This window comes from Habropoda laboriosa, unplaced genomic scaffold, assembly GCF_001263275.1.
Source record: "Habropoda laboriosa isolate 0110345459 unplaced genomic scaffold, ASM126327v1 scaffold276, whole genome shotgun sequence".
NCBI classification, from domain to species: domain Eukaryota; kingdom Metazoa; phylum Arthropoda; class Insecta; order Hymenoptera; family Apidae; genus Habropoda; species Habropoda laboriosa.
In genome coordinates, this window is record NW_017100410.1 from 544,214 (window position 1) to 556,383 (window position 12,170).

Here is a 12,170-nt window from a genome sequence, read left to right on the forward strand (position 1 = left end):
TTAAATTTAATTTCTAATTTTAATTTTTAAATTTTAATTTCTAATTTTTATTTTTGAATTTTACTTTTTAAATTTCAATTTCTAATTTCAATTTTTAAATGCCAAGGCAGAAGATTTTGCCGCAGCAAAAGAGTCAAAACGGCAAGTTCTTGTGTTCGACCATAAATCTTCAAAATTAGATTTCAATAGATTCTGATTAGTTGTCGCATTTGTTAAATCTTTTTGCCGACTTATCGATACGACTTGAGCTACCTTAAATTTCTCTGTTGGATTTTCAAGTGATATTCTTGCAATCAACCCACAGAATTCTGATTTTTAATTACCGTTCTCGAAAAGCAGCGTAGAATATTAGTCGGTTCCCGAGAAATAAGCGGTACCGAGAAATTTCAAGTGAAATTAGATTTCAAATGGCCAATATAGTACTTCTGAAAAACGTACCGAAACTACGAAGTTTTAAGTGATGGAGTAAAATAGTACTTCGAGTGTTCGATGTACTCGTGAAATACGTATTGAAGCCACGGAATTTCAAGTGATTGAATAAAACAAAATTTTAAATGGATGGAGCGAAGAACTTTATTGAAACCACCAAGTTTTAAGTAATTAGGTAAAATTCGCTTCGAAGCGTGAGACGTCTTTCTCGTCCGAGAAAAATGAATCGATTACTAAAACAAACGAAATTTTTAGAATCCATAGATAGGTCTGATGAAACGCAGAAGTATGGACGAAAGCGAAATAAAACTGCGATTTAACCGGTTCAAACGAAACACGAATAGCAGATTTTCGTAAAAACAGAATTCTCGAAAAGGTCGCTGAAACAAAATTTCTAAATACAGAAGAAATTTTTGATAATTAAATTCCTTTTCAACCTGCATTGTAAAAAATAAATATAACGAAGGCAACAAAGAGACAATAAAACTAACATATGTTTTTGCAAAACATTGCAGGAAATTAAAAATTAAAAATATTCAGAAGTTATGAAAGAAAGTTAATTTATTTAAATAATTAATTTTGATTCGTGTACTTCTAACGAGGGCTCTTAAGTGAAATTTTCACAATATTTACGACCATGCTCAAGAGCTCCATTCCTCTGAGAATGTAAGAAAATTGCAAATGCAAAAATTTTTGTAATATAACATCGAAAATCAAAATTCGAATTTATCCACTCTCTATATTTTCGCCTGCACTTCATACATGCAATTTTACATAAATATGAATCAACGTTTTGCAATAATAATTAACACGAAAGCAGTAATTTGTAGTATATCATTTAAACAAATAGATATTTTCAAAAACTATTCACATAGTCAGATTTCTTATTAAAAAGCACACGTTTCGTATATTTGGCCCATTTCTCTAAATTCAATAGTTTTCGAGATATTGAAGAAATAAAATTATCAACCCCAAATTTGAGAACTATTTTCAATCCCTAAACTTAGAAATCAGGAGGTAAAAATGGTACACATGAAATATTTTTTCGAAAACCACGTTATACTTAAGTTTTATTGAAATTAACGATTTAAATAGACTCGGGGGCTCTCCCTTATAAACTGAAGTCCTTGAAAAGGGCAAGCTAATTCCTTTATTAATGGTAGGCTATAAACCGTGCTCCTCTACAACTCCTAATAAATGATCACTGATATTTCTTCCTCTTCATTATTTTTTTAACTGATTTACATTGTCTGGAATATACACTGACGTTCCTGAGTATTAGAACACTCATCGTATTATACGATTTAAGTTGCATTTCTTCCCAAAATTGAGTATATATCAGCAAAAATGTATACTCGTTATACTATGAAATTTCAGACCGAATATTTTTTCACGATTTTAATAATTTTTTACTTATCAGGTCATCCTGAAATTTCCCGCGGTTTTAAGCCATCCATTTTGAAAAAAAAAAAACATAACCCCACTGAAATGAAATATTTTTATTGAAAACAATTTCCATGATGTTCGATACACTTTTGCTGAGGTATTACCTAACCTAAAAATTTGAATCTCTAAGAGAAAGAAACTGCTGAAAGTTTCTCTTTCGGATTTTTATGTTAGGTAATACCTCAGCAAAAGTGTATCGAACATGGTGGAAATTATTTTCAATAAAAGTGTTCAATTTTAGTGGATTTATGTGTTTTTTAAAATTAAAGCTTAAAAACAGGGTAACTTTCAGGATGACCTAGCACTATTTCAGTGAGTGTTCTAATACTTATGAACGGGACCTGTAATTATAATGTTTTGTTCAATTATTTTAGTAACAAGATAATATTCCATGTTCCAGGTGATTCCACGCAGCTAGACCTGGATGGATTATTGTACATCGGTGGTGTAGGAGCTCCATTTGCACCCCTAACTGTTCCTCCAGTACTGTGGACAGGTGCCTTGAGGCAAGGTTATGTCGGCTGTATGCGGGATCTTGTCATAAACGGGCTACCAATCGATATAGCGGGATACGCTCAGCAGCAAGACTCCGGTAAGAAAATGTTCCACATTCTGTGGCAAAACTTGAATACAGATTTTCTGTTTTGTTAAATGGTGAATCAATTTGATCACCTTTCGAATCATTAATTTTATGAAAAGTGAATTTTGCCAAATGTTTCTTTTGTGTTAGAATGGAATTCATTATTAGCGAGTGAAATACACTTATCAGAAGAAATTTATAAATTGTATTATCTATAAATATATTTTGTTACATTGCAAAGTTGTTAAATATAATAATAGTTGAATCTGTAATATTGCTTTTAAAGTTATTAAATTTGGACGTTCGTACCACTCATTGTCAGTAAGAAAATTGTCTAATGATAGTAATTGGGAAAATTTTACTTGAAATTTATAAATAATTTGGTTAATATTCGATATATAAAGAGTGATGAGGCTGTGTAAAATTATGTTAATTATGATTTGTGGCTAATTTAATTTTTACCACTTATTTTCTACGACTTCTGTTTTATGCTAAACAGCTGCAAAACAGCTGTGAAATATTGACTTAATTCATAGTTCTTTGCATCGCACCAAATACTGTGTTTACTACGGTGTAAGTTTTTCCACATGCAAATTTAATAACAAATGATGTTACGAATTAACTTACATGTTATTAAATACGTTACTTTTAATACTGAGGCAAATAACAATAGAAAATTTACATATTCAAATAAAGCACACGTCAGTTAACACATGCATATATATGCATATATATAATTTAATTAACCCAATTTATAAAGCAAAATATTTCTGGTATGCTGTTTTCCGAAAAAAGAAGCAGAGATCGAAGAATAAAAGTAATAGAAGACACGATTGTAGAACAGAAAATAAAAAAGTTAAAAATATCATTTTTCAGCGATAAAAAAAGATTTCGCTGCGGACAGGATTCGAACCTGTGCGGGCATAGCCCATCAGATTTCGAGTCTGACTCCTTAACCACTCGGACACCACAGCTTCTGTCAAAATTGCGTTCTCACACGAGTTTTAAACACGTAATAGTATTTTTAACCATTCTTATTTTCACATAAATATTATTCATAATATATCCTCTCGTTTCAAAAGTTAATATTTAAAAAATATTCTTTAGTGATAATTTTAAAATAAGAAGAATTCGACCAAATTCTTGAATATTCAAATACTCGTATTGATCGTTAATGAAGATACGAAGAATTTTAATGTTTAAATTAATTCTTTTTACAAATATCTTTATTTGAAAATTACGTATTACAGTTTCACTAAATATATATTCTTACGCTCTTTAATTTCAAAGGTAATGCGAATTAAAATAAAATTGCAACTAAATTAACGAAAGAATACTTTCAGAAAGCATTGAAGTCAGAGTTTGTTGAGTAATGTAAGAATTCAAATGGTCCATTAATAATCACTATTTATGAAAAAAATAATAATTTAAACATAAATATTCAAACACTCCAATTTATTGATAACAAAGATATGAAACATTTCAATGTTTAAATTAATCTTTCAGAATTCATAATTTTTAAGAATTTCATCGCGTTCTTGTCCCAGAATTATTGCTAAATAGTATTTTTTAAATATTAACTTCTGAAACGAGAGGATATATTATAATTAATATTCATATGAAAAATAATAATTAATTAACGATCTGTTTCACATAATCTATTCAGACATGATAGAAACAAAATAGTACTGCCTACTTGCTACATATCACTTTAGCAGTTTCAAAAATTCAATTAGAAAAGAAATTTTTCTAGTTCCCTTCTAACCTTTCCTACTAATCCTTATACATATTATCTAACGCTCTACATACACGATACAACAATTATCCTCAGGGTCGCATTTACTTTCTGAGACCCTTCTGATAGGCAACTCCATTACGAGGCCTCGAAAGAACAAGTTTATTCATACACATTTTTTAATATTTGAAAATAATATTTTACTATTTTGATTCTACTTAAAAGTAATATTTTAATATTGTAATATTTAAAATTAGGTATTTTATTTTGGAAAAAAAATTGGAACTATAACAATGCTGTTTTTTATACTGTTATATGCGATAAATAGGGTTTAAAAATTTGGCCCCTAGAGAGTGAGGCCACAGCTTGCGCCTTGTGATAAATGCGATCCTAATTATCCTCCTGTTGAATCATAACAGTGATACAGCAATGCTTCTTTTGACCATTTCTCCATGAGACCAAGAAATTTTTTAAAAACGAATAACCATTATCCTCTCGTTGAATCGTAAAAGTGACGTAGCAATGCTTCTCTTGTTCGTTTTCCCACGACAGTAAGGAATTAAAAAAAAAAAAAAAAGAAAACCAATTCCGTTTCAACGAAACGGGAGACTTGAACTGGCAGCACTTATCACTGCCTCTGTAATTTCGTTTCTCTGGACAATTTTGCAGGTGCTGTCAGGCCAGCTTGTCATTCTCAACCGCCCCACTGTCCTTCACAACCCTGCATGCACGGTGGTCATTGTCTCGAAGGCTGGAACAGATTTCACTGTGATTGCACTGGAACACCTTTCACGGGTCCTACGTGCGGGAAAGGTAAGGATTGTCTTGGTAATAGATCTTCCAAGTTCGGCTATCCGACTAAATAGTCGTAGTGAACCTTTTAGATACGGTACGCCACTATAGTGGCTTCCGCGGATGGCATCAATTGGAACGGTACGCCATTATAGTAGCGTTCCGTCGAGATCCTCTATTTTTACGGAACGCCACTATAGTGGGTTTCGTGGATAGCACCAATTTGGACGGTACGACACTATAGTGACTTTCGTGGATATCATGATTTTCGACGATATTATACGTTTTTTGCTTTATTTCGCATTTGTTTCGCCTAAACCACATTTCCTGGCAATATCGAAGCTGTCGTTGAAGAGTACACGTGTCACAGAATCGTCACGAACGGCTTTTGTGCCATCCACAGCCAGGCGCGCCGTCCCAGGGGTACCCAGTTGCGGACGAGCGCGCCGTACCTAAAAGGTTAAAGAGAAAGAAAGTTTCAAATGAAGTATATAGTTGGGGCCACGATATAGCGAGGTCGTAAATTAAACTCTCAAGAATCGGCACCGATTGATGTTGCGGCACTCAAAGCCGTGTGTTGCAGTCTGTTTGAGGGTTCCAACAATAAACGAATGGTAGCATATGATTTGGTACTTCAAGTAGAAAATGGTATTTCATTTACAAATGGAAAATATGTTAATATTAAGCTACACAATCTTTTTGCACTTTCTATCTGTATATAACACGAGTAGATAAACTAAGATGCTAAAGACATCAATAAGACCTTTACCTGTAACCGTACTTCCAAAAGCGGCTTCCCCCAGAGGGAGAAACCCTAATTTGTCCTAGCTGCATACAGTTTTCAGTAAGTATATTAGAATCAGTTGACTTTCGCTGGATACAAGAATTCTTCGTACGGTCCTGACAATGGTTTCAAGTACTTATCTGCTCGTATCTCTGTCAATTTTCGGGTCCCGGCAGCTAAAACATGTTTACTTTGACGTCTGACCGATTTTACGACCTCGCTATATCGTGGCCCCGACAATATGTGCATTTCCCGATGACTCTCGTTTTCGTAACGAACATTTGAAGGTTACCGAAAGAATTTTCATTTTTGCTATTTCAATTAGCCGAATACTAAATTAACGATGTTGATAATAGGTTGTACTGTAATGTTATTTGCACGAATAACGACGAGATACTGGAATGGTGTTACGCTGAAAGTACTAATTATCAGATTCTTTATCTTTTGCGGGGTACTTTAAGTTTTTGTAATAATTTCGTGGTCTTTTTTACGTTAATGGATTACGTTATCACAGATTTCTGGCAAGAAAATTACACAATTTATCGAATATTGTATTTCTACATTATCTATTTAAAACAATTTATCTCTGATGCTTTTTCTTTCCTGTGATTTTCGGTACGGAATAACGTAATTTAAATTTGTAAATTACAAAATTGTGATTATTAAATATTTACATGGATGTTTAAATATATAAAACTATGGGTATCGTACTGAGGTGGGTGAGGAACGTCGTTACACTGTTTTCACCTCAATTTATTAAAGTATAAGTGTATGGTCGGCGTACAATTGGTCCAGAAAATACAATCGTTTACTTTGTTAATTGTCCCGGCGGCAGCGGTTCGGCGGGTACGTCGCGATGGTCGGTAAAGGAAAAACTGTCCGGAGGTGTAGGCGTACTGGGTTTTTATATTGTTAGGACTGGGAGACAGGAGTAGCGATAGATAAAGATAGAAGTGGAGAAAGTGGTGGAAACGGAAAATTCGTTCGTCCTCGTGCGAACCTGGATGCCACATGTGCGCTTCTTAGGGCACTCGAGAACGAAGGCAAGTCTTAACCCGGGGAGAGACGAAAGGACGGAAACTAAAATCTGAAGGAGTTGGAAAAGAAAAAGTTCGCGTGGAAGAATAGGACGAGGTTCGGTAAGGGTTTGTCGACGACAACGTACCCGCCACAGTCCTAATTGCACAAACCGCTGGAATTAACAGCATCTTCTTTCCAAGCACCTTCTAACAGTTTCCTCGATCCACCCTGCACAATTACTGCCCATCGAACAATAAGCTCCATTCTCATCTAGAATACGAATGCAGTAGCCGTAAAAATTTCACGAGTCTCGGAAAAATATCGCGGAAACTCCCGGGAAGAACTACAATAACCACCGTCGATTGCATTCCGCACGAGATGTCATCCTAAAGACGGCCGAGCTAAGAACCTCTATCAGAAAGCATCGAAGCGTCGAACCATGCACATCCTGCAGCTTCCTCCGGCATAGCGTTATCGCGTGTGCGCGGCTACGATATCGGACACAAGGTAGTAGCCCCGAGTGAGTTGGACGAAATTTCGGGAACAATGTATCGGGCGCAATTCACGGGAGATCAGCGATGGCCCGGTTTCCGCGATTTCGATCGTCAGAGGCGCGGAAAGCCGATTCGACGCGACACGGTCCGCTCCACAAAGGCTGGCGTTCTTCGTGCCTCGACTTCGTTTTCCCTGGTCCTCCCTCCTCGAAAAAGAGATCGAATAACGCGCGACGTGACTCTGAAGATTGCATTTTCGCGAGATGAAAACTGCAGAAATAGGGATAAGAGGGCGTCGCTCGTGCGAATAAACCATCGGGGCGTGCGTGAATTCAAATAAACTTCACGGAGAAAGCGATATGACGTGCTCGAACGGCGTCCCGATGATATTACCGTAGCCTTTCGTGGCACCGGAAATGATTGAAAATAAAGTCGGGCCAAGGGAATCGTCGCCCTGTGGATTATAGTCGAGGAGGTGCGTCGAAGCGCGCCTCTGATGCTGAATTAAGAGCTTAGATATTTGAAAACGCCGGAGAAAGTAGCGAATTAAAGGCTTTGATATTGAAATTGTGACGGATACGCGAGTATGATTCGAATTCGTTTCCCTTCGGTCTGTGTATGCTCGTTCGCGATCAAAGCCCACGACGCAACATGGCCCTAGAACCAGGAAAGGTTGCCCGTGCCTGCTTTACATGTATATTTCATTTCAGTATTGCGGCGTAATTTTAAGTGCGTAACATGGCGTTTGTAACTTTTGATAGATATGTTTAATTTGAAGCATTGACGTATTTTCAGTGAATTTGTGTTCGTTATTGCTTTTATGCAAAGATTTGTGTATTTATTAATGCTTGCATGTAAAGCTTTAAATAAGCATAACGCTTTAAATTAAACACATCTATCAAAAGTTATGAACGCTACAAGGGGTGATGTTTGGAAAATATGGCGTGTCTCTTCTGCTACCTTGATTACAAGAGCAATATCGAGGCGACATACCAGGTGTACTTAATGTACTTAGTCTTAGCTACATGTTACCGGTCTCAGAGACGAGCCAGAATTTTTATTTCACTATCACCACCATGTGGAGTACCTTCAAATCACAGTAGGCTGCACAGTAAAAAGTTGCTAATTTTTTACATGACATTACAAACGTATTGCTTCTATTAAAATATTTTTTAATCAATATTTCAGTACTTAGGGCAACGCTGGGACCTTAAGGATCAAATGGCACAACTCTGAAGTTAATGTCATTAAACAAAAATTGAGAATGTAGTTTATTAAAGCAATATTTCCTTTAAACGATAGCTTACAGTAAATTTTGACAAAAAGAAAGAAAATCCTGGGAATAACAATTTTACGAAGAGATGCAAATTTACGGGGTGAAGCTGGATATCGTTGAAATAATTGTATTATATGCATTTTTATAACACTGTGATTTGATTTTCAAGCTTCTTTATAATAACAAAGATTAGAAGATAAATTCTAAGAATTATTAGGTCGTCCCATAAGTTCGTGGCGAAGGCGAAAAATATTTGAACGAAAATCCAAGGAAATTCTATAGCGACGACATAATAGTCTTGCCAAAAAAGAAAAGAAGAAATAGGAAAAAAATGACGGAATAAGTCGTTTACAAATTCAAAGGTTCGTTGAAAATTTCGATCTAAATTATCAAATTCGACACGAACTTACGGGCTGACCTAATATTCGCGAAATCGTGTTCCTAATATTCCAAACTCGCGCAAAAAATTCAAATTTCGTCGGAAATAATTACTTTTCCGACTATTCTTAGAACTTCGCGTTACACCAAAGTTAATTGCACGTCGTAAATAATTCGTACACGCTTACTCGCATGCAGCACAACGGAATTTTCTACGGAGCGCCTTAAGTATCGCGAAGTTTGAAAAGTAATGCAGTGTAAATAATTCATGGCCGCGTATCTTGCCACGCAGACTAACTCTTCGACGGTCAATTTGTCGCTAACCGCCGGACGAAGTGCAAACAGGCGAGCCTGGGCGACTCTGTGGGCGTAAAATAGTGGCGAAAGAAGTCCAATTAGCGTCTTGCATTTGCATATCTGCTTAAATTCAGAATCTAACGCGGGCAACTTGCGTTCACCTGCGAAATAAAATCATCTTTTTATCAGCGTGAAACGGGACGACGCGGCCGTAGTCGTTATTATTTCGTAACGAGATAGGAAACGCAGACGGTGTGTGTCTTTTAATCGATCGCCGAGCGAAAGGCGTGTTACTTCGGTTATATAAATCGATAACAATTACATAAGACAGCGAAACGAAACAGGTGAGTCAGCCACCCACGACTGTCATATATGATAATTTTACGAAGAACCCGATGAATAACGCGAAGTCGAATATAAACGCCAAGTCTCATTTGTTATTACAATTTGAGCGGAACTCGCGGAAGACGGGTTGCTGTAAAAGGTTTGGAAGTAGGTTCTTTTACGAGTAATTATTAATTCGACGTAACGTGTGTGTAGATAATGACTTTGCTTCAGATATCTGTGAATATTGGATGTGTTTGGTCGTCCTATTAGATTTACGGCGTTTTCCAGGCACGGATCTGGAAATTATTCGGTTCTTCGCAGCAGTTGTAAATTTGGGAGGCCATCGAGCACTTTAACGTTTATTTAGAAGTTGTATGCTTTTCTTCTCGTGGCTCTCGTCCACATCTGTTTCTTATATTTTAACTTCTCGGGCTTTTCGTCTCCACTTTGGTATGTTTTACGTATGCTTTTCTTCTCGTGGCTCTTGTCCACATCTGTTTCTTATATTTTAACTTCTCGGGCTTTTCGTCTCCACTTTGGTATGTTTTACCAGACTTATTACCTGCTGCGTTTATTGCTTCGAGACACGCGAGTTTCCGCGCACCGTTGACTTGGGGGCGTCCCTTTAGTTCGTTCTTTGTTTAATAGTTTGCCAATCGCGTATAGTCAACCACCTCCCTTGTCGAAGTCGAAATTGTAATAACCAATCCGCGTGTCTTACCCCCGCGAAATGTATCCTGACCGAGGTATCTTCGAACTTTTCCTGATACCTCGAAATCAGAATCCATTCGGCTAGCAACAAGCAACATTGAACTCTTCCGGAAAACAAACACGAGCAAATTAGTTGGTCTCCCGATACACGGGAGTGGTCCTTCGAATTGTAATTAGTCGGCACAAACGTGCAAATTCAGCAAAACTCGAAAGATCAAGAATAAACAGATATGGACAATCAGCAATAGCGGAACGTCATTTAGAAACAGGGCACAAGAGTGTAGGAACCTAGGGAAAAATATTGAGAGACCTAAACGGGAATCGAACCCGAGACCTTCGGTTTAGCAAGCCGAGACTTTGCGCGCTACGCCAACTACTCCCTCCGTATTCTCCCGTGCCGGTTTCCTATTTTTTGGGTATGGAGGCCCTGATACTACAAGAGTTTGTTCGATAAAACAAAAGTTTTAGCCAGATGCGAAGGATATTTCCCACGCAAATATAGGGAATCCTTAGAAATGATGAAAAGTCCTAATAACATCAATAGAGACACAGATTACGAACTTAACCCTATCTGGAGCACCCTCCCCCCGTTAATGACTTGATTTTAATTGATCTTTAATCGATTTAAATGAACATGGGTACTTATTGGAATGAACACCCTAACGCACACCATTATCAGTTGCGTCTCCAGACCCTGATGAAGATACAGTGACTCTTACTAATATTCGGACACTCCTTAGAACAGTATAATTTTTTTTAAATTGGATCAAACGACTTGAGTTTTTTTGAGAATTTTTTGAAAATATTGCAATTTATGGGAATTACGAAGAATTTTGTAAAGGTCACTGTTTACAATTTTTTTACCCGAGCTTGTAACGAAAATTTCAAACATACGTTTTGTAGATTTATGTCAATTATACACATGCTGAAAATTTCATCGAAATCGATTTATTATAATTTACAAGAAATAGTGCAATTTTCACAATCTTTAACGATTTGTAGCTCACAGTAACATTAACCGATTTCGATCAAATTTTCAGCATGCGCATAATTGACATAAATCTACAAAACGTATTTTTTAAATTTTCATTACGAGCTCAGATAAAAAAGTTGTCGAATCTGATGTTTACAATTTTCTTCGCGATTTCCACAAATTGCAATTTTTTCAAAAAATTTAAACGCGTCATCTAGTATACCAATCCTTCTAACTTCTCAAAAAAAACTCAAGTCGTTAAGTCAAATTTTAAAAAAGTTATACTGTTTTAAAGAGTGTCCGAATATTAGTAAGAGAAAATTTATAATAAAAATTGTGAAAATGAATAAATTATACCGTGTTATAGCATTATAATAGAAGAATGGAAATCTCCCGCCCGACTTTACTGACGTCTGTGCTAATGACTTTGAAGAGGAGGCACCGACAGTGTATGTATAAGAACTTCGCTTCTAGCTATCGAAACTAATTTGAAATTTTTAAATTTTCTTTCAGTTTTCCTAATTTTTTTTTATTTTCCCATTTCTTCTAATATTTTCTCTCCTATTGAAAAATTAATTTGGAATTTGTTTTACGACTTGTTATTTCCTAAACTGATAATTCACAGCTAGCCAAGGAATTTGCATAAAGAAACGTGCATGGTTAAGTAGTTTGTTGTTGTATTATTGTATTATACATTGTGAGCTCAAATACGAGCTGAACTGCCACCCCTGTCGTAATTAATAACCTATTTTCGGTTAATATAGGAGAATTTTTTAATTTTGAAAGATACTTTAGTCATTGCTTTCTATTGAATTTTTTCCCGCGTTTGTCTGATACTTCCCTGCAATTACGCAGGTATTTCATCAAAATTTCGTTAAATTATAGGACTAAGAAAGACATCAATTCCCAGTTTCTTATTTTGCTTTCA

The 12,170-nt window shown here is 36.0% G+C and overlaps 1 protein-coding gene and 1 non-coding gene across 2 annotated transcripts in view; one reads left to right on the forward strand and one right to left on the reverse strand.

Annotated features, from left to right (window-relative positions):
- LOC108575470 (neurexin-1a-like) overlaps window positions 1-5,056 on the forward strand; it is a 279,829-nt gene extending 274,773 nt beyond the window's left edge. The window contains exons 11-12 of the mRNA XM_017938285.1: window positions 2,276-2,467; window positions 4,860-5,056. Of these exons, the coding sequence (XP_017793774.1) occupies window positions 2,276-2,467; window positions 4,860-5,056 (389 nt within the window). The remainder of the gene's footprint in view (window positions 1-2,275; window positions 2,468-4,859) is intronic.
- Window positions 3,348-3,429, reverse strand: Trnas-cga. The gene has a single exon. It is a non-coding gene; the product is annotated as a tRNA-Ser (tRNA).
- Window positions 5,057-12,170: the final 7,114 nt, after the last annotated feature.